At 36.5% G+C, this 27,942-nt stretch overlaps 1 protein-coding gene across 2 annotated transcripts; it reads right to left on the bottom strand.

The window, feature by feature from the left end:
* Positions 1-183: 183 nt before the first annotated feature.
* On the bottom strand, positions 184-25,216 carry CHAMP1 (chromosome alignment maintaining phosphoprotein 1). Of its 2 annotated transcripts, XM_031958766.1 has the most exons (4): positions 24,955-25,216; positions 10,734-10,853; positions 8,847-8,974; positions 184-7,939 (listed from the first exon to the last, which is right to left on the bottom strand). In XM_031958766.1, exon 4 carries the CDS (start codon positions 7,883-7,885, stop codon positions 5,069-5,071), a length of 2,817 nt encoding a protein of 938 aa, XP_031814626.1. In that variant the 5' UTR covers positions 7,886-7,939; positions 8,847-8,974; positions 10,734-10,853; positions 24,955-25,216; the 3' UTR covers positions 184-5,068. The 2 variants fall into 2 exon arrangements, with proteins under 2 accessions (XP_031814626.1, XP_031814627.1); XM_031958767.1 differs by lacking the exon at positions 8,847-8,974.
* Positions 25,217-27,942: the final 2,726 nt, after the last annotated feature.

Raw genomic sequence — 27,942 nt, 5'->3', positions numbered from 1 at the left:
CCCCTACAATAGTTTGAAATCTTTATTGCCTGCTCTATTAAAAAAAATTTTAGATAAATTTCTTAAAACTTCAAGATTTAAAACCATATAACTATATATATAAGTACACTATTCTTTCATGTTGTGATTTCATCTTACTCTTCTGGGGTAATTTTTATTTTCCTATTGCCAGATATGTTAACAGTTTAATCAATTGCTAGTCTTTTTTTTTTTTTTTAACTTTTTATGGGATTAAAGGACATAATCAAAGAACTGTATAATGTAAAGGAAAGATGAATTAGTCATGTGGTTAAATGAAGGGATGATATATAGATGTTAAGAGTAACCTACTGTTATCCTGAAGCTTATGAGATGTGAGGAAGGAATTAAATACAGTGGTTAGATGCCTGGAAGTTTCAACTTTTGACAAATCATGGCTGACAGCCAAGGAAGATGGGACAAGAACCAGCATCATTGGAAAGAACTTTTAAATTGATAAATCAAAAATTTGAGTATTTTCAAATAACTAATTTTTAGGTTTAATCATTGCTATGTTTTCTATCTACCTATTTCTCCTCTATTTTTCAAATGTCCCTTTTTTGTCTTAATTTTGTTTCCTCATTTTCTAGGTTATTTTAAAATTACATACTCTCTTCTTTAATATTTTTTAAATCATTTTTTCAGATATAATTTTTCCTCCAAAGACTAATCTTCATCCAACAAACTTTCATATTGTCTCATCGTTATAATTCTCTTATCAGAATAGTATTATTTTTTATTTGTTCTTTAACCATTTATTTAGTATATCACTTAGTCTCCATTTACATTTATGTTGCTTCTATTCTTTTACTGCAAGTGATTTTTAAATATGCCTTTATTATTAGCTATTTTAAAAAGCTTAATGTTTCTGTGTTCTGAAAACTGTAACTTACATAGTAGCACTTTAAGATTTGCATAGTATTTACACATTATCTCATCTTATCCTCACAGTGAAAAGATGCTATTATTAAAATTTTACAGATAAGGAGCTTGAAGCACACAAAGGATAACTGACTAGCCTAAGACCATACATTTACTAAATGTCTGAGACAGCATTCAATCTCAGATCTTAAAACTTTTAAGTCTAGCGTTCTATACACTATACCACTTATTTTATGTGATGCTTAGAAATAGATATATTCTTCAATGACCCAAGACAACTTCAAAAGACTCATGATGGAAAATCAAAGAAAGAATTGTTGAGGTATTAATACAGATTAAAGCATTCTTCCACTTTATTTTCTTGTGTTCTGTTTCTTCTTATACAACATGACTAATATGGGGGAAAGAGGCATATTCTTTAATAATGTCATTCAGAAAATATAACAATTACTTCGGATATAGCTTCTCCAGAAGTTTGTTCATTTGTTTTTCCTTTTTATGTTGGATTTGCCAAGTTCTGAGAAAGTAGCATTAAAATTTCATGAATACCATGTGACTGTTGGTATTTTCTGATGCACTTTAATTTCCTTTAGGTACATAGAGGTTACGTTGCTATCAGATGTTTAGTACTGATAATGGTTCACAGTCCAGATTTCCTTTAAACATGGTTCCCTGTTTTTCTCTCTTAATTCTAATTATTTTCACTTTGACAGCATAATTGTAGCTCCTTTTTTTTTTTTTTCTTTTTAGAACAATCTGATATATGGAAAATTTTGTTCCAGCCTCTTTGTTTAGTATGCAATAATCTATTTTTTCCCCCTAAAGATGTATTCCTTGCATATTGCAAATCTTTGGATTTGGTTTTTTTTTCCCAACATCTTGTCATTCATTTCATTGAAATGTTTGATCCGTTCACATTTATATCAGTGTGTTAAGCTTATACTTTCCTCCATTTTCTTGTAAGTCAATGCTATTCCTATGAATAATTTCATATGTTGATAACTAGTATATTCCTGCAAGTTGTTTTGTGGTATTGTTTCTTTTTATTTAAATGATTCATTTCTCATTTACTCTTCTTCTGACACTAATCTATTCACGGGTAGTCCACAATCTCTCCCCTCTAAACTTTTCAGTTAACATTCTTTTGCTATGTCCTTTTTCAACTTTTCCTTTATTTTATACTCATTTTTTCTTTTCTTATTCAGAAATTTGAACTCCCACTTGTTTGATATATCTGTTAAAATCTACTTGATTTCAGTGGATAAAATTCCTAACAAAGATATTACTTATTAACATAGCCCAACATTTGTTAAGTAACTTAAAAAAGAGTTACCTCCAATATCGAGACTGACACCTAGAGTCAAACAACCAGTTGGGGTCACAAGCAAGATTGGGGTCAAGATCATTTTTAACTCCAGTTCTGATAACTTATTATTTCACATTTAACATCCATTACATAATGGGTACTTTATCCATTATGTTCTTTGAAATAGAAGATGGACCCAATACACATAGTATAAGCATAGTAAACAATGATACTCCATTCCTCAAACCATGTTATCATATTACCCACCAAACCTCTGGGTAGTTGAGTTCTTTGAGGAACTCATACTTTTCCTCTTCGGGGGTGGGAAGATTAAGTTCTAGTCCTTAGCATTTTGTTAGAAAATGTCTCTCAAAATGTCTTCCCACACAATCCTTTATAAGATCCCAAGAATGTTATCTCCTTTCCCAATAGGAATGTTAGCCAAAAACCTTCAACTCTCTATCAATCCTTCCTAGCCATTTCTTTTTGTCTCATTCTTCCATAGGCCCCTTTTTGGCAGAAGCTAAAGAAATTATCATTACCAACATGTGATGGACTACATCATTTATTTACTATCTCTTACATCCCTTTTAATCACCTGCCCAATTTTCTATCATTATATGGTACAATATACAATACTAATTTTTTTAAGAGAACAAGGACTACTCCATGGAGTATTAATACATCTTTTCTTCCTTCTAATCTCTCAATCAAGTTCCTCTTGAGATGTCCCTTCAGGAACTACTTTTACCCACAGTTCAATGCTTTTAAATAGCCTATATAGATGACATTTTTTATTCATCTTCTCTTACTCAATTTGCCTTTCTTGAGTTCTGGGGTATTTAAAATAAAATTATCTGTTCACCTCCGGGATTTGAAGTTTAAATTCTTTTCATTGAAGTACCTTTTTCCCTTGATGATTGGGTTCAACTTTGCAAGATTGATTTGGGTTGCCCATTGGTCTTTTGTTCTCTGTGATACCTTTCTTTTGTACTTGAAAGTCCTCCACAATGCTTATAAAATTTGTTACTGAAAACGTTACACTTAACCATCAAATATCTTGGAATTTGAAGTGTGACGTTTTTTCTGACAGTGATCTATGGATCTGCTTAATCAATTCCTTGCTGTCTCTATTCCAGTAATCTGACTTTTTAAAATTTTCTTAAGAATTGTATTAAGTTTTTTGTCCTGCTTTTCTAGATCTATATCTCAGTAAAGTAATGTTTGTGGACCTTTTCTTCAAGGTCAGTCATTTTGGTTTACATAAAATTCATGCTCTTGCAAATTTTGCTTACATTCTTCCAAATTTACCTTCTCTTTAGAATTTGTGTTCCTCACTTCTTTGGAGTAATTCTCCATGATGTTTGCAAATTTAATCAAATTTAGAAACAAAATCTCATTTGTAGTAGAAGTACCATATGAGGAGACAAAAATCATGGCGTAAAATAACAAGAGAGTATAGAATTGTTAAATGATGGGTTTTGTTTTGTTTTTGAGAGGGATGCTTCTAGATTTGGTAGATATTTATTATCTCATATACTATTATACCATTTTCTCTCTATCAGTTCCCCAAATCTAATTTCACTTATTCCCTTGCTAACTCATACTAACAGGGTTGTCAATTGCAGTATGGGACCAGGTTAAGTTTCCCAGTATCTTCCACTCTTCCTGTGTTCTAATTATCACTTCTTAGGATCAGGGGAGTGAACAGGAGTAAAAATTCCTTAAGGATAACAGAAAATAAAAATAAATCATATTTCCCACAAACCTAAAATTCCAATCCAATCCAACAAGCATTTATTAAGCGCCTATGTGCAAGGCAATGAGGATACAAAGACAAAAGTAAAAAAATTCCTGCTCACAAAGAGCTTACATTCTAATGGAGGAATATGATATATAATATTGTACACTGCTGTTGCTCTTTTATAGACTTCTATTTCTAATATATCATATCAATAAAAATTTAAAAATTTTCCAAAACATATAAAAGAAAAAAATCTAATCAGTACTTTAGAAATGGTTCAAGACTTACAAATAATGCCAATTTACCTTCTGTGTTATTAAATTCCCAAATTTCAAAATGACTTAGATCTGTGAAAAAAACAATTAAAGCAAAAAAGATATTCCAAATGATTTAAGAAATAAAACTGCTTTTGAAGGAAAAAAAGATAGCTGGGGCATTTTCCCCTAATAACTCATTATTATGAATCATAATTCATAAACACTGTCATTATTAAGCCACCTAAATTTTTTAAAGGATTATTTTTTTGGTCCAGACTTGTGATTTTATGAGGCAAAGATACTCAGCTCTACCAAAGCAGCTCTACAAAGGAACTGTTCTACAATTAAGTCTCATTGTTGCCTGGAGGCATTGGGAGGCTGCTATGACTTGCCCAGGATCACAATACTAGAATGTGTAAAGATGTGGGACTTGAACATCTTCCTGACTCCAAGGCCAGCTCTCTCTACTCACTCATAGTATGCTGCCTCTCAATTTGAACTTAGTTTCACAAAAAAGATAAATTTCATTGCATATCTAAGAATATGTGTAAAAGTTATAATTAAATGGAATGTATATAACCTTTCAAGATGTATTATACACAGAGAAGAAATTCAACCCATCTGGAATATCCAGTATGAATTTATTGAATTGTAAGATAGGCACATGAACAGATACTCTAAAAATCCTGAAAAGTTTCTTTTCTATACTACTACTGACACAAACTAAACATCATACAACCTTTTCAACTCTTTACTTCTACTTATTCAAACTAAACTACATAACTGGCTAAAAGAGCAACACTTTCAAGGGTTATTCTTAATCAACAAATTTTGGAAGTATATTATACATAATTTTCAAAATTAGGTTTGCTCTTCAGGGGGAGGAGGAGGGGGAGGTGGTGGAGGGGGAGGTGGGGGTGGGGGTGGGGGAGGAGGCTCAATAGTTTCCATAAGCTTCTTATTAGCTTCTTCATTGTGGCGGTTTTGACAATGAGTTAAATGTTTCTTAAAGCCTCTTGGGAAATTTGATTCAAAATTACAACGGGGACACTTAAGTAAACTTTGCCCATGAGCTGCAACATGATTTTTAAGAAGAGATTCCAAAAGAAAAGCCTTTCCACATATTGTGCATTTATATGGGCTATGAACATTATGCTTATTAACTAAATGATGCAAAACAGCACCTTTTTTCATAGCACGACAGCAACAGATCTTGCAAAAATATTTTCCTTTTCCTCGCTTCATATATTTTGCTATCTCCTCTTCAGAGATAAAAGCCTCCTTCTCATCTGTAAACTGCAGGATGCTTTTTGGCTGATCAGTAGCATCCATTTTTTCCTTACTGAAATCAACTGATTCCACATCAACTTGCTCTTGATCACTGTTGGATTCCTGGCCCTTTAGATCTAGGAAATCTAAATCTGCTTTTCCACATTCACTACTACTAAGTTCTGTGTCAGAGTTGTCTGGGTTATCTTTCTTGAACTTCTTTTGACAAGAATATAATGCATCTTCCTGAGTCAAAATATCATCTTTTTCATCTTCCATGGTCTCTGTCTGGACATCAAACTCACTAGATTCAACTAACTTCTGAGATTCAGGGTAAATAGCAACAGATTTGTGAAGCTCAGGAAAAGGGGTATGTTTCCTTGATTCTGGGAAGAGAGCCCGTTTCCGCGACTCAGAAGATATGCTTTTGGGGGACTCAGAGAAAAGGGTAGATTTTCGGTGGTCAACATCACCAGAAATAGTAGGTTTTCGGGTCTCAGAAGCCAATTTAAGAGATTCAGATGAACCAGGTTTCCGGGATTCAGGGAAGACAGGTTTCTGAGGTTCAAGAAAAAAGGAAGACTTCCAGACATCTGGAGACCCAGGAGTCTTCTGGGATTCAGTAAAATCATTAGAAGCTTTCCAAGACTCTCCAGAAATAGAAGGTTTCCACTGATCAGAAGAAACCTTCCAGAGTTCTGGTGATACTGAAGACTTTTGGTGGTCAGGAGACATTGAAGGGCCTGATTTTCGGAGCTCAGGGGACAATGGAGGACCTGACTTACGGAGCTCAGATAATACTGGAAGTCCTGACTTACGAAGGTCAGGGGACAATGGGGGAACTGCCTTCCGAATTTCAGGGGACAGTGGGGGACCTGGCTTTCGGAGCTCGGGTGATAAAGGGGCACCTGTTTTTCGAGCTTCAGGGGACAATGAGGGACTTATTTTACGAAGTTCAGGGGACAATGGAGGACCTGATTTACGGGATTCAGGAGACAATGGGGGACCTGGCAAACGGAGTTCAGGTGACAGCGGAGGACCTGCCTTCCGAGACTCTGGGGATAATGAGGGACCAATCTTCCGGGCCTCAGGGGATGAAGAAGCTGGTTTACGAGCTTCTGGGGATGAGGGACTTAGTTTACGAGGCTCAGGGGACAATGGGGGACCAGTTTTGCGAGTCTCTGGGGAAGAAGGACCTGGTTTCCAGAGTTCAGGTGACATAGGAGATGTCTTTCGAAGTTCTGGGGGTCCAGGCTTCCAGGCCTCAGATGTGGTAGATTTCCATGAACCAGGTGATACAGGTAAAGGCTTCCAGGATCCAGGTGACATAGGTTGACTTGGCTTCCAAGGTCCAGGTGACAGAGGTAAAGGTTTCCAAGGTCCAGGAGACACAGAAGGAGCAGGCTTATTAGTAGGCTTCCATGGTCCAGGTGATGCAGAAGGAGGAGGTTTCCAAGGTCTAGGGGACGTAGATACCACAGGTTTCCAAGGACCTGGCGATACTGCTGGAGCTGGCCTTCTTGGTTCAGGGGACACAGCAGGTGATGGTTTCCAAGACTCGGGAGAAACAGCTGGTGACGGCCTCCTAGGTTCAGGAGATTCAGTCAGAGCTGGTTTCTGGGATTCAGGAGATGAACTTGGAGATGATCCCCAAGGCTCAGGAGAAGAAGCTAGAACTGGTTCTTGTGGTTCGGGAGAAGTTGACAAAGGAGTTCTCAATGTCTCTGTAAAATGAGAGAGCTTCTGGGCCAAGGGATTAGCAACAGGAGACTTCTGTGGCTCGGGAGACAAAGAAGTAAGTTTCTGTAGTTCCAAAGAAGGGACAAGTTCTGGGGATTCTGGAGAAGGAACAGGAGAAGATTTCTGAGATTCAGAAAGGACAGGTTTTTGAGAGTCAGAGCCAACAGAAAGTTTCTGTGACTCTCCAGAAGTAGATTTCTGGAGCTCTGGAGAACTAGCAGGAGTAGTGTGAGGTGATTCTGAAGATTGAGTAAAAGTAGGTTTCTGTGACTCTGTTGAAAAAACAGGCATGGATTTCTGAATTTCAGATGAATTAGACATTTTCTGGGACTCAGGGAAGAGAGGGGTTTTCACAGCTTCTGTCTCCTTATCCAACTGTTTTTTCTGTTTATCATCCCACTTATCTTTTACTGAATGTTGGGATGTAATGTGATAGTACACATTGCAGTACATTTTGCTGGTAAAGAAACATTTATGGCAGTGAAACAACTTTGCAGTTTTCTGGTAAAATATCATTTTACCTAATCCACCAGCATCCATTTCATCACAATACTCTGGATGGATGGTACCCATATGAATTTGTACATTTTCATAATCTGTGCCTTTGAAACTGCAGTGATCACATTCCAAACGTTCTGGTTGTTTACGAAGTTCTGGGAATACTTCCATTTTTAAAAAATCTGTTAGAACTTGCACAGGTCCTCTGAAATCACGTCAATATTGCTGCAATAAAGTAAAAACCAGTTGAGTTATCATAATTTATTCTCATATTTTATTTGAATGCTATTCAACCCATTCAATGAATCCCAACCCATTCAAGTTACATAATTATAAATAATAAAAATACTTAAGATGATATATTTGCCAGATGTATATTTCTGCAAAGGGTACTCGGATCTCAAAAACAAAAACAAAAACAATGAATCTTATTTTTGATTAAAGACTTAGGAGATTCTCAAAAATCATACTGCCTCAACACAATGATTTTGAAGCACTAAGTGACAACTCTTGCAACAAAATTCAGGATATTTTAGTGAGGGCCTAAAAAATACTAATAATGTTTTATATTTCCAGTCTCCATCAAAAAGCACTAAATAAACTAAATATGAACTTAGAAAAGATGGTGACCTTTAGAAAATAATTTCCCAGGTCTAGAATGATCCTCCAGGGAATCTTCCTATGTAGCCTGATGCCACAGTAGACTACTACTAATACTGAAAACATTACAAATGTTTGGGTTATTTTCAATTATAAGCATAATGAGCACATACCGAATTATCTTATTTGCCTACAAAATAAATGAAAAATTTCTCACAACATATGTGCCACTTTTAATGAAAAATATTCAAACATCACTAAGATCAAATTATCAAATGAACATAGAAATGCATTAAAGTTATAACAAAAATGTCTTCTTTTAATTAAAATACTCAATAAAGGTCAAATCAATAATAACTTTTCAAGCTGAATGTTTCTGAAATAATACAGTAAAATCTGTCAATTCTGCATTAAGTTTTAGCGAATCACAAAATTCCTAATAATTTTAATAGCTGTTACTGACAGTGCCAGTGCAAATTATCTGCAGGTCTTCTGTTTGAACTTTTCTCAAGTATAGAAGGATATATGTCACCTGAGAGAACTGGTAAGAGTTTTCTTCAGAGTATTAATCCTTTTCCCCACATCTCCCCTTAAATTTTTGTAGCTCTCCCTGGCATTATCCAAAATTTTGGAAAAATACTTTTATGTCTTCATTCTTCCCTAGAATGAATAAATAAAACAAAGAAAACAAAAAGAAATTTGTGATATAATGCAGTCTTAAATATGGGAAAAAACAATCCCAAAATCAATATCCCCAAAGTATCTTTGACCCAACCAAGCAGAAATCTTGTTAATAACATCAGATTTTTTTTTAAATATGTAAATTTTACTGCATTTTTCCTTGTCTTTTTTTCCTCCCTCAAAATTCTGTTTTAAAGGATCCCTATCTAAGAACAGAAGGAAAACAAAGGATACAGGGGAAAAATCCAGATGATGAAAAACAAAAGATATAAATAAAAACTATTTTTTAAAACCAATTTATACTCAAAAGTAGAAAACTCTTGTCTCATAGATATAGAGATAGAAAGGATTTCAAAGGCCAGCCATTTCATTATTTCAAAACTTAAATTTGTCAATGAGGAAACTAGACTCAGGAATATTAAATGCCTTGTTTGAGATAGCACAGACTAATAAGGATCAGAAGCAGGATTTGAACATAAGTCTTTTGACCACAGAAACAATACCCTACCATTTTGTTTCCAATGTCATTCTTATGACAACGCCCTAAAATTAAGTGAAAGGGTCAAATTTCAATAAATCATCCTAGCTGTTAACTGTTCTAGTTGTATCCAAACAGCCTACATACAACCTAGGAATCATTTTGAAAATTATAAGATTGTACAAATAGAAGTTCCTTCAAATAATCTTAGACAAAATTACTTAACCTCTCTGGGCTTTAGTTTCTTCAATTACAGAAAAGAGGGAGTTGAACCACATGATACCTAACGTCCCTTCAAGTTCTGAAACGATGATCCTATAAAATTTACAATGACAGAAGTGGTTCTTATGAATGAAATTGTAGCTACCAAGTCAGTACTGCCTTCTCTACATCTGCCCAGCTAAACAACTTGCTAGAGTTTTACTTTTGTCAAGTAATAACCAGATACTTTCATAAGCAACCTATAAGAATCCAGTTTGATTAAAGAACCTAGGTACATATTTAACTATTTTCTCAACTGAAAAAGCAAAACCTATAGATAAGGCAATATGTGGTGGAAAAAGCACTTAATGTGGAATCAAAGGACATAGGTTTGAATCCCAGCTCAATCCCTCTTTGTCTCCCAATTACCACCAATTACCTCAATCTGCTTACTTTTAACTGCTTTGATCAATCTCCAAATCTCTCCTATTGTGTTATCTGCTGCCCAGACTTTTTTATACTACTTGTCAAAGCCCTGGTAACTCTCACTTTAAAGTCTTCAATGTCTTTTTTCTTTTTTACATAAAGGTCAAGTATTAAGTGACTCACTATCTGGCTTGTGTGTGCTCCTAAGAGTTGCCCACACATTTCTATAAGTATTCTGCAACAAAGAATCTGCCAGGTAAAATTCTGTAACTAGAGTTTCCACAGAGCAAGAAGGAAATTGAATTCACCAAATCAAACCTTATATTCTGGATTAAATATATGTCTACAATACTTGCATGCATGCATGCATGTATTTATAATCCCTCCAAGTAATATATTGCATTATGCAAAGATTTCAGAAACACAGAGATTCTGAATTATTAAGGATAAGAAATATTAAGACTCAAAAAAAATAAAGTAAATAAAAATAATGGAACAAGGCTTAACAAGTTCAAGTTCAATGCAAATACTCCTAAGTAGGGGAGAGACCAAGAAAGACAAATTTGAGAAAAGATGAGGAGATAAGAGTGCTGCTGGAAGAAATTACATAGCAGGTTATGAAAGAAATCTTACCAGATGCTTCAAAACTAGTATTCAAAGACCAGATATCCAACATGGCTTTTTAAGCTAAGCCACAGTTAAGCTGGCTTTCATCTTGCATAGAGAAGCAAACATGAATGTTGAGGGATTGACCTGAAAAAGTAGACACAGAAAGGAGAATTAGACTGTATCTTCATTTCATTTTAAAATTTCTTGCTTGAAACTAGGAATCGACCCACACTTAACACTGTACACCAAGATAAGGTCAAAATGGGTTCATGACCTAGGTATAAAGAATGAGATTATAAATAAGAGGAACACAGGTTAGTTTACCTCTCAGACCTGTGGAAGAGGTAGGAATTTATGACCAAAGAAGAACTAGAGATCATTACTGATCACAAAATAGAAAATTTTGATTATACCAAACTGAAAAGTTTTTGTACAGACAGACTAATGCAGACAAGATTAGAAGGGAAGCAATAAACTGGGAAAATATTTTTACAGTCAAAGGTTCTGATAAAGGCCTCATTTCCAAAATATATAGAAAATTGACTCTAATTTATAAGAAATCAAGTCATTCTCCAATTGATAAATGGTCAAAGGATATGAACAGACAATTCTCAGACGAAGAAATTAAAACTATTTCTAGCCATATGAAAAGATGCTCCAAGTCATTATTAATCAGAGAAATGCAAATTAAGACAATTCTGAGATACCACTACACACCTGTCAAACTGGCTAGAATGACAGGAAAAGATAATGCGGAATGTTGGAGGGGATGTGAGAAAACTGGGACGCCGATACATTGTTGGTGGAGTTGTGAATACATCCAGCCATTCTGGAGAGCAATTTGGAACTATGCTCAAAAAGTTATCAAACTGTGCATAACCCTTTGATCCAGCAGTGTTACTACTGGGCTTATATCCCGAAGAGATCATAAAGAAGGGAAAGGAACCTGTATGTGCAAGAATGTTTATGGCGGCCTTGTTTGTAGTGGCTAGAAACTGGAAACTGAGAGCATGCCCATCAATTGGAGAATGGCTGAATAAATTGTGGTATATGAATATTATGGAATATTATTGTTCTGTAAGAAATGACCAGCAGGATGATTTCAGAAAGGCCTGGAGAGACTTACATGAACTGATGCTGAGTGAAACGAGCAGGGCCAGGAGATCATTATATACTTCAACAACAATACTATAGGATGACCAATTCTAATGGATGTGGCCATCTTCAGCAATGAGATGAACCAAATCAGTCCCAATGGATCACTAATGAACTGAACCAGCTACGCCCAGCGAAAGAACTCTGGGAGATGGCTAAGAACCATTACATTGAATTCCCAATCCCTATATTTTTGCCCACCTGCATTTTTTATTTCCTTCACAGGCTAATTATACACTATTTCAGAGTCCGATTCTTTTTGTACAGAACGGTTTGGTCATGTATACTTACTGTGTATCTAATTTATATTTTAATATATTTAACATCTACTGGTCATCCAGCCATCTGGGGGAGGGGGTGGGAGGAAGGAGAAGAAAAATTGCAACAAGAGATTTGGCAAATGTCAATGCTGTAAAGTTACCCATACATATAACCTGTAAATAAAAGGCTATTAAAATAAAAAAATAAAAATAAAAAAATAAAATTCCTTGCCCATTTTTTAATTGGGTCCACTACAGATTTATGTTATCTCATCTCAATTGTATTCACTGCAATATCTTTCTACTGTTCCCTAATCAATTCTGTATCCTACTTAACAAAGCAACTATTCTAAACTATTCTCAAACACCCACAGCACTCTTCTTCCCCATACTCTCACTTGAGGATCTTGCGTCATATTTCATTGAAAAAAAAAAAAAAAAGAAGCTAATTGCTCCCTCTTTTCCTAATTTCATAACCTTCTGGCATCACTCCCCACAGTTTTCTTTACTCATCTTTAATGCAGGAGTTCTTTTCAGTGTCAAGGCAAACCTCTTTTATGTGCAGCCTTGAATCCATATATCTTTCATGTTTTTCAGTAGACATCATCGCCAACTCACTTTCTCTTCATCATGATTTCCTTATCTATTGGTCCCTTTTCTGCTGGCAATGTCCCATTGTTAAAGAAAATCTTCAATTTCATCATAGCAATCATCCCACATTTCTCAGCTCTTCAGATAAAGGCCTTGAAAAAGTTAACTCTGTTTTAAACTGCAACTGTCACTCCCCTCCAAAGTTACCAATAATCTTTTAAAACCAATGCCATATTTAATGGTCTTTATTCAAATCAAATCAGCTACCTCTCTGCAGCTGATGATCTACCTTTCTCTTGGTTAAGCTTGCCTCTCAGGGTTTTTCTGATATTGTTCTTTACTGACTTCCCTCTTATTTGTCTGATTATTCCTCAGTCTCCTTTGCCGAATCTATATACTTCCAATCTTCTGGCTTCAAGTATTTCCTCATTTGAATCCATCTTCAATTAAGTTGTTAAACTTTTTCCCCCTCAAGTTTTAATCCTATTACCCACCAAACTTTCTCCCCAAGCAATAAACTCCATGGTTCTCTATTTCCTCTAAAATAAAATATAAAATCCTTTGGTCTGGCATAGTATCTTCACAAATTGACTTCTTCCAGTCTTTCTAGGTCCAGAAGATCTTTCCAGTGTACTATACTTTACTATCTTACATAAACTCTGATCCAGCTACCCAGGCCTATTTGCTGCTTCTCACACATAACATTCCATTGACCATTCCTTCTACCTAGAATGCTTTTCCTCCTCTTACAAACCCTTGCTTTTTTCAAGACTCAGTTTAGTTACCTTCTGCAAGAGGCCTTTCCCTGGTCTGTTAGAGCCTTTTCCTTTATGATTACTTTCTGTCTAATCTGTAATATTATATGTAACTGTTTATTTATATGTTGTCTCTCCACCATCACCTTTATAATGTAAACTACTTCTAGATTAGGATTATTTTCACATTCTTTTGAATTCTAAGCACTTACTACACCTAACTTGGCACATAGTATGCCTTTAATAAATATTTATTGATTGATCCTTCCTATAAGAGTGGGGGATGATTTTAGTAATAGTTATTTAATGGATCTAGATACCGGTATGATATTATACAAAAAAGGTAAAATGACAGTCTAAGGTTGCATACTCAAATAAAACTTTGCAGGACTTTGGAGTGACTCCCCTCTTTGCCAATGGTTCTTTAATAACTCATTAGAATCTACTGCTCAACAATCAATCTAAACTTTTCCTGACTTTCATGACATTTTCAACTAATACAACTTCATGTTCATAAGTTACTAACTTTATATAACTCACTATATAAATAAATACTTCTTTTTGTTGCAACTTAAGCTTTAAGATGCAAAAGTGAAAGGACAGGGCCAAGAATTGTTTTGTAATTAAATCTGTAAACAAGTATGGCATTGCAATGTGTCATATTACTTTATCTTGTTCCTACTGAAATCAGTCATTCATGACAGGAAAAAATAATGATGATTGTTGGAGGGGATGCGGAAAAACTGAGACATTGATGCATTGTTGGTGGAGTTGTGAATCCAACCATTCTGGAGAGTAGTTTGGAACTATGCTCAAAAAGTTATCAAACTGTGCATACCCTTTGATCCAGCAGTGTTACTACTGGGATTATATACCAAAGAGATTATAAAGAAGGGAAAGGGACCTGTATGTGCACGAATGTTTGTGGCAGCCCTTTTTGTAGTAGCTAGAAACTGGAAACTGAATGGATGTCCATCAGTTGGAGAATGGCTGAATAAATTGTGGTATATGAATATTATGGAATATTACTGTTTTGTAAGAAATGACCAACAGGATGATTTCAGAAAGGCCTGGAGAGACTTACATGAACTGATGCTGAGTGAAATGAGCAGGACCAGGAGATCATTATATACTTCAACAACAATATTATATGATGACCAGTTCTGATGGACCTGGCCATCCTCAGCAATGAGATCAACCAAATCATTTCCAATGGAGCAGTAATGAACTGAACCAGCTATGCCCAGAGAAAGAACTCTGGGAGATGACTAAAAACCATTACATTGAATTCCCAATCCCTATATTTATGCCCATCTGCATTTTTTATTTCCTTCACAAGCTAATTGTACAATATTTCAGAGTCTGATTCTTTTTGTACAGCAAAATAACGTTTTGGTCATGTATACTTATTGTGTATCTAATTTATATTTTAATGTACTTAACATCTACTGGTCATCCTGCCATCTGGGGGAGGGGGTGGGGGGTAAGAGGTGAAAAATTGGAACAAGAGGTTTGGCAATTGTTAATGTTGTAAAGTTACCCATGCATATATCCTGTAAATAAAAGGCTATTAAATAAAAAAAAAAGAAAGAAAGAAATCAGTCATTCATGCTTTCTTCTACTGATCTTTCATAATGTAGCTTCATTCTCTGGAGCAATGGACAGGCACAGAAGTAGGAGAGTTAAGTACTATTTATTACTGAGAAAATTTAAGGCTTCTAAGACTAGAAGATGAGTTTCTACTAGAATCAGATGATACTTTCTTAATTATTAATCAGTCATCAGAAAGGAAGGAAAGAGGTCAAGTAGATATAAGAGTGTTTATCCTAAGCAGCTATGAACCCAGAGGAGTGAGAAAAGTCAATAACAGCCAGATTCTTAGACAATACTAAGGGAAAATCATAAAGGAATGTATTTATCTCAGTAACTGAAAAGACAGACATCGTTCTACCTATCTGACTCTTCCTTCTCAGTCTCCCTTGTTGGATCTATATTCAGGTTTCGTCTATTAACTATAGGTGTTACTTAGGGCTATCCTTGGACCCTTTTCTCTTCTTCTCATTACTATTCCACCTGATCTCATCAGCTCCCATGGATTCAATTATCATCTGTATATTGATGATTCTCAGGTTTACTTATCCAGGCCTAACCTTTCTCATCTGACCTCCAGGATTGCATTTACAACTACTTAATATTGGCATCTTAAACTCATTAAGTTCCAAACTGAACTCATTACCTTTCCCTCTAAACCCGCTCCTCTTCCTAACTTACCTAGGCAATGACATCCTCCTAGTCATTCAGACTCAAAATTCCAATGTCATCCTCAATCTTTCTCACTCCTTATCCAAACAATTGCCATATCCTTTCCATTCTATCTTTGTTACAACTCTCAAATAGGTCCCATAGATCCCCTTTTCTCCTTTGGCATTAGTATCACAGTAAAAGCCCTCAACATCTCAGGGCCAAGACTTCTTCAATAGCTTGCTGGTCTTCCTCAAGTCTCTTCCTATTACAATTTATTCTCCATTGAACTGTCAAAATGATCTTCCCAAAGTGTAGGTTTGATCTCCAGTGATTCCCTATTACCTTCATGATCAAATTTAAAATCCTCTGCTAGGCTTCTGAAGGGCTTCATAGACTTAGGATGAAAATGTTCTCCCTCTCCAGGGAAAGACCTGGTAGAAGCTGAATGCAGATTGAAGCATACTTTTTCTTTATCTTTCTTGTTTGTTTGGGGTTTTTTTTTTGTTCTGTGTTTTCTTTCACAACATGACCAACATGGAAACATGTTCTACACAAATGCCTATCTATAACCTATTATCAAATTGCTTGCCTTCTCAATGAGGTTAAGAGAAAGAAAATCTGGAGCTCAAAAGTTTGTTTGTTTTTAAATGCTAAAAACTGTTTTTACTGAGGAGAAAATTATATATATATATATATATATTTAAAGTCCTTCATAATCTGGCCCCTTCTTACATTTTCCTTGAGGAACGGGAAAGGGGCCTGCCACTCACTCATTCTCTTAAATTTATAACCTAACTTTTCCTCTCCTAAAATCAATCAGGTACTAGTCTTTGTCAATTTTATCACCACACTGCTTCAATGAATTCTCCTTCCTCTCTAATCCCACTACCACCAACCAATTACAGGCCGGCCCTCAACAATACCTGACTGGACTACTGCCTCCTTCCAAGACTTCCTGGCTCTCACTTCTCTAGTCAAAAGCATCCTCAACCTGGAATCACTCTGCCTTTTTATTATTATTATTATTATTAGAGCTATTATGGATAGATAATTTTCAACATTCACTCTTGCAAAACCTTATCTTCCAAATTTTTTTCCCTCCCTTCTCCCCACTGCCTCCCCAAGATGGCAAGTAATCCAATATATGTTAAACATATGCAAGAAATGTTTTATACACATTTCCACAATTATCATGCTGCACAAGAAAAATCATGTCAAAAAGGAAAAAAAATGAGAAAAAAAACAAAATGCAAGCAAACAACAAAAAGTTGTGATCCACACTCAATCCCCATATTTTCTCTGGGTGTAAATGGCTCTCTTCAGTACAAGACCACTGAAACTGGCCTGAATCATCTCATTGTTGAAAAGAGCCATGTCTCACAGAGCAAAATAGCCAATAACTATAGCAATCTAGTGTTTGACAAACCCAAAGACCCCAACTTTTGGGATAAGAATTCACTAATTAACAAAAACTGCTGGGAAAACTGGAAATTAGTATGGCAGAAACTAGGCATGGACCAACACTTAATACCATACACCAAGATAAGATCAAAATGATCCATGATTTAGGCATAAAGAATAAGATTATAAATAAATTAGAGGAACAGGATAGTTTACCTCTCAGCCTTGTGGAGGAGGAAGGAATTTGTGACCAAAGATCTAGAGATCATTATTGATCACAAAATAGAAAATTTTGATTATATCAAATTAAAAAGCCTTTGTACAAACAACACTAATGCAAACAAGATTAGCAGGGAAGCAATAAACTGGGAAAACATTTTTACAATTAAAGGTTCTGATAAAGGCCTCATTTCCAAAACATATAGAGAACTGACTCTAATTTATAAGAAATTAAGCCATTCTCCAATTGATAAATGGTCAAAGAATATTTTTGCATGAAAAATGGAAACTATTTCTAGTCATATGAAAAAAAAATGCTCTAAGTCATTATTAATCAGAGAAATGCAAATTAAGACAACTCTGAGATACCACCACACACCTGTCAGATTGGCTAAGATGACAGGAAAAGACAGTGACGAATGTTGGAGGGGATGTGGGAAAACTGGTGCTGGTGGAATGGCTCTCCAGCCATTCTGGAGAGCAATTTGGAACTATGCTCAAAAAGTTATCAAACTGTGCATACCCTTTGATCCACCAGTGTTACTCTACTGGGCTTATATCCCAAAGAGATATTAAAGAAGGGAAAGGGACCTATATGTGCCAAAATATTTGTATGTGCATAGATGTATAATGATACCTCAAGCCTTTTTAACAATATAATGCTCGTGTTACTACTGGGCTTATATCCCAAAGAGATCATAAAGAAGGGAAAGGGACCTGTATGTGCACGAATGTTTGTGGCAGCCCTCTTTGTAGTGGCTAAAAACTGGAAACTGAGTGGATGCCCATCAGTTGGAGAATGGCTGAATAAATTGTGGTATATGAATATTATGGAATATTATTGTTCTGTAAGAAATGACCAATAGGATGATTTCAGAAACGCCTGGAGAGACTTACACGAACTGATGCTGAGTGAAATGAGCAAGACCAAGAGATCATTATATACTTCAACAATGATACTGTATGATGTCCAGTTCTGATGGACCAGGCCATCCCTCAGCAATGAGATCAACCAAATCATCTCCAATGGAGCAGTAATGAACTGAACCAGCTACGCCCAGAGAAAGAACTCTGGGAGATGACTAAAAACCATTACATTGAATTCCCAATCCCTATATTTATGCCCACCTGCATTTTTGATTTCCTTCACAAGCTAATTGTGCAATATTTCAGAGTCTGATTCTTTTGTACAGCAAAATAACGTTTTGGTCATGTATACTTATTGTGTATCTAATTTATATTTTAATGTATTTAACATCTACTGGTCATCCTGCCATCTGGGGGAGGGGGGTGGGGGGTAAGAGGTGAAAAATTGGAACAAGAGGTTTGGCAATTGTTAATGCTGTAAAGTTACCCATGCATATAACCTGTAAATAAAAGGCTATTAAATAAAAAACAAACAAACAAACAAACAAACAAAAAAAAAAAACAATATAATGCTCGTGTTACTACTGGGCTTATATCCCAAAGAGATCATAAAGAAGGGAAAGCGACCTGTATGTGCACGAATGTTTGTGGCAGCCCTCTTTGTAGTGGCTAAAAACTGGAAATTGAGTGGATGCCCATCAGTTGGAGAATGGCTGAATAAATTGTGGTATATGAATATTATGGAATATTATTGTTCTGTAAGAAATGACCAACAGGATGATTTCAGAAAGGCCTGGAGAGACTTACACGAACTGATGCTGAGTGAAATGAGCAAGACCAGGAGATCATTATATACTTCAACAATGATACTGTATGATGACCAGTTCTGATGGACCTGGCCATCCTCAGCAATGAGATCAACCAAATCATCTCCAATGGAGCAGTAATGAACTGAACCAGCTATGCCCAGAGAAAGAACTCTGGGAGATGACTAAAAACCATTACATTGAATTCCCAATCCCTATATTTATGCCCACCTGCATTTTTTATTTCCTTCACAAGCTAATTGTACAATATTTCAGAGTCTGATTCTTTTTGTACAGCAAAATAACGGTTTGGTCATGTATACTTATTGTGTATCTAATTTATATTTTAATATATTTAACATCTACTGGTCATCCTGCCATCTGGGGGAGGGGCTGGGGGGTAAGAGATGAAAAACTGGAACAAGAGGTTTGGCAATTGTTAATGCTGTAAAGTTACCCATACATATAACCTGTAAATAAAAGGCTATTAAATTAAAAAAAAAAAAAACAATATAATGCTCCACTATACATATGTTTCAATCAAAATGGACAACTTTCCACCCTATACAAACTTCAGTAAAAAATGAACTCACTAAAATGTCTCACATTTCTATGCTTCTGTACGGGCTAGTTCCTTGCCAATAATGTCTTCTTCCCTCCTTTTCTTCACTTGCTGAATTCTTATCAATCTTTTGAAAGTCCAACTCTTCCAAAAAGCCTTCCCTTATCACTACATTTCCAATCCCTCTATTTTTGTCCACTTGCATTTTTGATTTCCTTCACAGGCTAATTTTACATTATTTCAAAGTCCACTTCTTCTTGTGCAGCAAAATAACTTATAGATATGTATACATATATTGTATTTAACATATACTTTAACGTATCTAACATGTATTGGTCTACCTACCATCTGGGGGAGTGGCGGGGGGAGGAGGGGAAAAGTTGGAACAGAAAAGTTTACAAGGGTCAATGCTGAAAAATTACCCATGCATATATCTTACAAATAAAAAGCCATAATAAATAAATAAATAAAATTAAAATGAAATAAATCTAAATGATAACAAATTAACAATTAATTATATTATGGCATTATAATTAATTGTATGTTAATTAATAATAAAGATAATTTAAAAAAAATTTTTAAAGCCTTCCCTTATCCCAATGATTTGTAACTTTTCTCCTCAGTCTTCTCACTATATTTTCTTCACTAAAATTTAATATTCCAGAAAGAAAGTCAAGAAAGGGGGTGGAAAATCCATCAAGAGCTTTAAAGAGTATCAGTAATATCACAAGAAACTGTTCAATAAGAGGATGACTTAATAGGAATCTTTTATATGTAGAGTTGAACTAGCTGATTTCCAGGGTACTTTTAACTCTAAGATTCTATTAATAGACAAAAGTAACAGAGGAAAAATAGAAACTATGTGCTATTGGACTGTGGCTTGGACGGCGTCAAAATAAAGGATTCTGGCAAGTGAGAGAATTGTCTTATAATGTCTGGGGGAAAAAATGTCTATTAGGAGATTCTCACCTGATCAAAAAGTTTCTAAACTAAGGGGAAACAAGAAAAATGGTCACACATAACTGTAAAACTAGATTCTCTAGAAGACAGCATAAGGGCAGCGTTACTCTTCTTCATATGGCAAAAGTTCAGGGAATAGAACTGAAAACAATTTATGATTTCAGATGTCTCTATACTCAAATTTTGGTAATACTGCAAAATTAAATTCTAACAAAAGAAGATAATCATAATCCCTTGTGTTGTAACTCAATGGAATGGAATTACAAATGGACTATGACCAAAGAATAGAGTAACTTATTCAAAAAAATAGAATCAATGGTAAAGTTGGGGACATAAAAAAAAGTTTCATAATATTTGTTGGTACCTAGCACAAATCCTCTGGACCTAGAAGTCTAAATTCATTCTCTTTAAATGAGATTCTGATTTAAGTCAAATTCTATGTACTTTTAGAGCTGTTTTTAAAAATTTAAAGAAATATCATATAAACAAAAAAGATTTTGACCCAAGAAAAGACTTCTAAAAGAATTAAAAAGGGAGCTTCAAGAGCTTAGATTTTAAAGTACATGTATGGAACTGATGCTAAGTGAAATGAGCAGAACCAGGATATCATTACACTTCAACAACAATACTATATGATGATCAATTCTGATGGATGTGGCTCTCTTCAACAATGAGAGGTTACAAATCAGTTCCAACTGGTCTGTGATAAACAGAACCAGCTACGCCCAGAGAAAGAACACTGGGAAATGAGTGTGGACTACAACATAACATTTCTACTCTTTCTGTTATTGTTTGCTTGTATTTTTGTTTTTTCTTCTCAGGTCATTTTTACCTTCTTTCTAAATCCAATATTTCTTGCGTAACAAGATAACTGTATAAATATGTATACATATATTATATTTAACATATTTAACAGGTATGGGACTATCTGCCATCTAGGGGAGGAGGTGTTGGGAAGGAGGGGAAAAGCTGAAACAGAAATTTTTGCAAGGGTCAATGTTGAAAAATTACCCATGCATATGTTTTTTATATAAAAAGCTATTAAAAAAAATCATGTATGAAATGTCAGAGTGGCATGAACATACCATATAAGGCCAGCATCAGGAAAGCAAAACCCAAAACTAAGATTCTGAAGCAATGTTAGAGACAACAAAAAGGAATATGAAAGAACTTCTTACAAATAAATTATGTTTAGAGCAAAATGATTAGCAAAGAAAAACCAAAGACAGTGTTTGGAGAAGATGGGATGCTAAGTTAGAACAGAAAGAAACAAACTTTCTAAAATTTAATTCTCACAATATTATTCAAAAAGTATAACATCAGGCCTCTGGATCCACAGGATTTATAAACTAAATGCTAAAATAATTTGCAAATATAATTTTTTAAAAAGCCCCCATTTGTAGTTTTTGAGAAAACAAGAACAGAATAAGTTGCCAGAAGACGGAGATAGACGAATTGGATTTTTTCAGAATAAAAAATGGATTCCAGATGTACAAAGGAGAGGTAGTTTTTAATGTTATTATTCATTGGTGAAATTCTACAACAAATTTCTAAGCAAATGGTTTGTAGACACATATAACAATGATCATTCAGTGTCAACATGAGATTATTAAGAAAGATTATACTAAACGAACATTTTTATCATTTTTTGACTATTCAGCTGGAAGATGAAACCATAAACACATGTGATTTCAGCATATCAGATAACAGTATTTCATGATTAACTTCATGGGATATTTTCCCCCAAGAGGGAAAATAAGGGACAGTAGAATGGAGTCATACAACCAGAAGTGAATTGATTAATTGATTGATTAATGTTTCATGGTAAATCTACAGATTCTGGCCTGTCATAAAAAATTTCTATCCTTGGTCTATTCTGATCAATATTTACATGAACTATTTTGATAAAGCATAAACTTATTAAATCTGCTCAGACACTAAGCTGAGTAAGATAACAAGATTTCAAAAAGATCCCCCAGAAGTAGAAATGAGTCAAAACAAGAAGGATGAAATTTAAGAGCAATCTAAATCTAGAATTGCAAAAATCTAGAATTTTGTTTGACCACAAATTCAATAATGAGCCAATCAATAAAAAACCCAACAACAACAAAACAAACAAAAAATTTTAAGTCACAGTAATATTGTGTTCAAATAAAAGAGGACAAAAATCCCACTCTCACCATAGCTGTGAGATTTCAAAGAATCACTGAATGGCCTAATTTAACCCATATCAGAAAAAAGAATCTTATGAACAATATACTAGACAAATGGATATGCAACTTGCCTGAAAATATCCATTGTAAAGAACTTGTGAGGCAGTCCATCTTTTATTTAGATAGTTTGTTAGAAAGCTTCTTCCTGATAGCAAGCTTAAATTTATAAAATCCCTTTGCACCTGTTGCTGCTCTTTCCTCATAATCTTAGGACCAAGCAACACAGTAACTCTTCTTTCCTGTGCCAGCCTTCTATTGGCTAAACATTCCCAATCAGCTCTTAACCCTAAAGTTGACTCCTCCTTGGGACATTTCTCCCAACTTATCCATATCCCTCTTAAAATGTGGAACCCAGAACTGACCACAATACTCCAGATGTAGTCTAACCCCACCTTTAATGAAATATAAGATCCCACTAGTTCTTTTGGCTGCCATATCATCATACTCAGAGCCTAAGGTTTCAACTAAGGCAGCCAAGATAGCACTCCTATAGAGTTTATTTCTAGACACCATATTTTGAGAGGGACAAGGACAAGCTTCTAGAGGAAAGTAATCAAAATGTTAAGAAATCTTGAAATTACGTTTTGTGTGGTGCAGATGAGTGAGCTGTGAGCATTTATGACTTTAGAAGCAATGAGTCGCCAACAAGCATCTATTAGGAACAAAATACAAGTATCTATTAAACTCTGTGCTAAGTGCTGGGGATACAAAGAAAGGCAAAAGACTGTCCCAGCTCTCAAGGAGCTTACAAGGGCAACATGATAGTTATGTTCAATTATTTGAAAGCGTGTCAAGTGAATGGGATTAGGTTTGTTTGTGTTGCTCAAGAGGGCAGAATTAGGACCAATTGGATATTACAAGGAAACAGATTTTGATTCAACATAAGAACTTCCCAACAATTAGGGCTATTCAATGAAGAGTAGGCTCTATCACAAAACAGCAAATTTGTTTTCACTAACGTTGTCAAGCAGAGGTGTGATGACCATATCAGGAACTCCAAAGAAACTATTTAATTTATCGCTATGATTAATCAATGAAATTTTCACTTTCAAAATTCTAAGACCCAAATCACCGAGCAACGTTTAAATCACTCCTTTTCTGACTACAAACAATTCTAACTAGTCCATAATAATCAAAATTACTCTTGTCCTAGTTATTCTAATCTACCCACAAAACAGCACCAAGTCTCATTTCATTCTATTATAAATCTACTTCTTTTCCTAAATAGATAAACATTAATCTTTGATGATAGTAAAAGCCCTGCTGTCATCCCACCATCTGGTTCTGATTTTCCACAACAGAGTTTTGGAATTATTTTTTATTTTATGTAAATACATAATTTTTTTCTCCCTGCACTATATTAGCCTTTTTATTCTACTTATAATCATTAACTTAAATATTTTCTGATGGCCAAGATACTATGTAACAATTTTGGGGTGTAGCCTGCAAAACAAATTACACCACAAATGGAATTCTAGTTCTATCTTTTTCTAATTTGTTTATCCAAGATAAATGGATGAAACCGTTCTGTCACTGATCTTCATTCTTAACTGGGTATTAATTATATAAATTGATACTCTGTAGTTACAATGTTAAACAAGAGAGAATGATAATGGACGAGGCTCTCGGCTTTCCAAGTCTCTTTTTCACTTGCATGGAGCTTTTAATTAAATCTTGTGCAAGCTTGCTTCGCCCCCCAGGGTCTACCTTTCTATCTCGGCAGCAGCAAGCCCTACTGAGTTTTGTTTTAAGCCGCTGCAAAGTAATTTACACAAAGCTTCGGACCCGGGAAAAGACAGGCGGCGAGGTACATCAGCAGCTCACTTTTATTTTTAAGCTCCTACAGCTTCTCTTCAGGAGCACAGGCTTTTTTAAAGGGTTCTCCTGGGCGGGGCACCTTGCACACTTGCATTTGCGAGACCCGACGCCCGCCTCTCCAGCCCCGGTTCCAACATGGAAAAGCCAGGGTTTTTTTTTCTGTATCAGACCAACAAGCACTGGGGGCTGGCACGCCAGTATCCCGTTAAAAGCACCGCACGGAAACACAACACCAAAGGGCGTGAGGGCAGCTTCCCCCTCCCCCATCCCTCCTGATCCCGCCCGCTCCAACACACACACACACATATGTATCAGCGCGCGCGCGCACACACACTCACTACCGCAGCCCCTCCCCCTCCCCCGTTAAGCCGGGGCTCCGCGCGCGCGTTCCTACCGTGCAGGGCAGAGGGGGAGGGGGAGCGGCGGGCACGTGGTGTGCGGGGAGAGCCGGGCCAGGGGGGTGGGACCGGGACAGTCCGTTCCTCGCGGACCGGAGGCCACGCAGCGGCAGCGGCGGCGGCGGCCTCCCAGACTGGGTCCGCGAGCCCCTGCTGCGCGCGCGCGGCTCCTTTCCCGAATGGCGGAGACGCAGCGACTCAGGCTGTTTCCCCGGGTGCGCGAGCGTGCGCGCGGTCGCGTGCGGGAGAAGGGGGGGGGAGAGATGATAACAGGGAGGGGGGAAGGAGGAGGCCTGACGGGGGTTGGAGGGCGGGGGATGCAAAGGAAGGTTGGCGCCGCCACTTTCCTCAAACCGCGCTGCCCAATCAGAGAGAGGATCCCCCGAAGCCTCCGCGGAGGGAGAAGGGGGTGTGTAGAATGGGAGGTTCTTCGAACCGGAAATGCCCCGGCGTCCCTTAGCTCTCCCTCCCTCCCCTTCCCCACCCCCCGGGCCCTGCGCGCGCGCTGGGCCGTCACACTCGGAGACTACTCCGCGCCGCGGTGTAACGGAACCCGCGACGCCGAGACCCAGTGAGCCCCTCCCGACGTTGGGGCTGTTGGCGGGAGGGCAGGTCGCGGCCCGTTCGGCCGCGTCGGGATCACAACTTCGTTCCAACCGGAATAGTGTATTCCGCTTCATTGTTCTATGTGGCCCCGCTCGACTAGGGAGTGGGCGGGCCCCCGGCACCTGGCGGCCTCTCCCCTCCCCCCATGCCAGGCCCCCGCCAGTTACATCCTCCTTTACACCTTGCTAGCAGCCGCATTGGGTTCTTGGCCTTATCAGTCAATCGGACGTAGGTTGAATCTGAGCCACAGAAAAACACAGGGACGGCGTCTAATGGCGAAAATGACTTGCTAATGGTCCAAGGAAGACTCATGCTGAGTGGCTGGAAGAGCGTCTCAGAGGAGGAAAGGGGGCGGTGTGGGGAGAAGAACCTTGCAATTTGTGCCGTCTTTGCGAGCGGCTGAGAGGCAGGTGCCTTCGGAAGGGACTCGGTGTAAAAGTAGAGTCGGGAGGGGGAGGGTCAGTCTAGTACGTGGTGCAGCCCATAGTCAAGGGCGTGGAAGGGAAGAAAGCATTCCACCTGATGGCCCCGGCAAATGGAGACAAACGGGTTATAGATTTGCAATACAATCTCCTTAAATAGAGAGGCATTTGTATTCTTCTGGCATTGGGAGATGGTTGTTGATTGAATTTCCCCCCAAGAGCTCCCTAACAAGATTTAAATCACTTCTCAGTATTTGGGTATGAATTTTAGGATAAAGTTTTATCAGCTAGCTCAGCTCCCAGGTGAATAATCAGAGATGCAGAGCCAGGAGTCAAACCCATATCTCCTAATTACAAATATTGGAATTTATCACTATGCTATCACTATATCGTGTTGTAGCATCCTTGACTGTAAGCTCCTTGTGAGCAAGAACTCTGTCATTTTAAACTTTAAGACTTCCCATCTCATCCTAGTTCCCACCCCCTTCTCTAGCCAAACTCCCTCTATAATTACAAATGGCCTGTTAATAACCAAATTAACAAAAACCATATGATCATCTCAATAGATGCAGAAAAAGCATTTGATAAAATCCAACATCCATTCCTATTAAAAACACTTGAGAGTATAGGAATAAATATACTTTTCCTTAAAATAATCAGCAGCATCTATTTAAAACCATCAGTAAGCATCATATGTAATGGAGACAAACTGCAACCATTCCCAATAAGATCTGGAGTGAAACAAGGTTGCCCACTATCACCGTTACTATTTAATATTGTATTAGAAACGCTAGCTATAGCAATAAGAGCTGAGAAAGAGATTAAAGGAATAAGAATAGGCAATGAGGAAGCCAAATTATCACTCTTTGCCGATGACATGATGGTATACTTAGAGAACCCCAGAGATTCTGCTAAAAAGTTATTAGAAATAATCCACAACTTTAGCAAAGTTGCTGGTTATAAAATAAACCCACATAAGTCATCAGCATTCTTATATATCACTAACAAAATCCAACAGTCAGAGTTACAAAGAGAAATTCCATTTAAAGTAACTACTGATAATATAAAATATTTAGGAATCTATCTGCCAAGGGAAAATCAGAAACTTTATGAGCAAAATTACAGACCACTTTTCACACAAATTAAGTCTGATCTAACCAATTGGAAAAATATTAAATGCTCTTGGATAGGACGAGCAAATATAATAAAGATGACAATATTACCTAAACTAATCTATTTATTTAGCGCTATACCAATCAGACTCCCAAAAAACTATTTTAATGACCTAGAAAAATAACAACAAAGTTCATATGGAAAACAAAAGGTCAAGAATTTCAAAGGAATTAATGAAAAAAAATCAAATGATGGTGGCTTAGCTGTACCAGATCTAAAATTATATTATAGAGCAGCAGTTACCAAAACTATTTGGTATTGGCTAAGGAATAGATTAGTTGATCAGTGGAATAGATTAGGTTCAAGGGACAAAATAGTCAACAAATATAGCAACCTAGTCTTTGACAAACCCAAAGATCCCAGCTTTGGGATAAGAACTTACTGTTTGATAAAAATTGCTGGGAAAATTGGAAACTAATATGGCAGAAACTAGGCATTGATCCATACTTAACGCCATACACCAAGATAAGGTCAAAATGGGTTCATGACCTAGGCATAAAGAATGAAATTATTAATAAATTAGAGGAACATAGGATAGTTTACCTCTCAGACCTGTGGAAGGGAAGGTCTTTATGACCAAAGCAGAACTAGAGATCATTACTGATCACAAAATAGAAAATTTTGATTATACCAAACTGAAAAGTTTTTGTACAAACAAAACTAATGCAGACAAGATTAGAAGGGAAGCAATAAACTGGGAAAATATTTTTACAGTCAAAGGTTCTGATAAAGGCCTCATTTCCAAAATATATAGAGAATTAACTCTAATTTATAAAAATCAAG

Source organism: Sarcophilus harrisii, chromosome 3, assembly GCF_902635505.1.
Source record: "Sarcophilus harrisii chromosome 3, mSarHar1.11, whole genome shotgun sequence".
In the NCBI taxonomy this organism is placed as follows: Eukaryota; Metazoa; Chordata; class Mammalia; order Dasyuromorphia; family Dasyuridae; genus Sarcophilus; species Sarcophilus harrisii.
The sequence above is the reverse complement of the archived record's forward strand: the minus strand, read 5'-3'. Positions and strand labels throughout refer to the sequence as shown.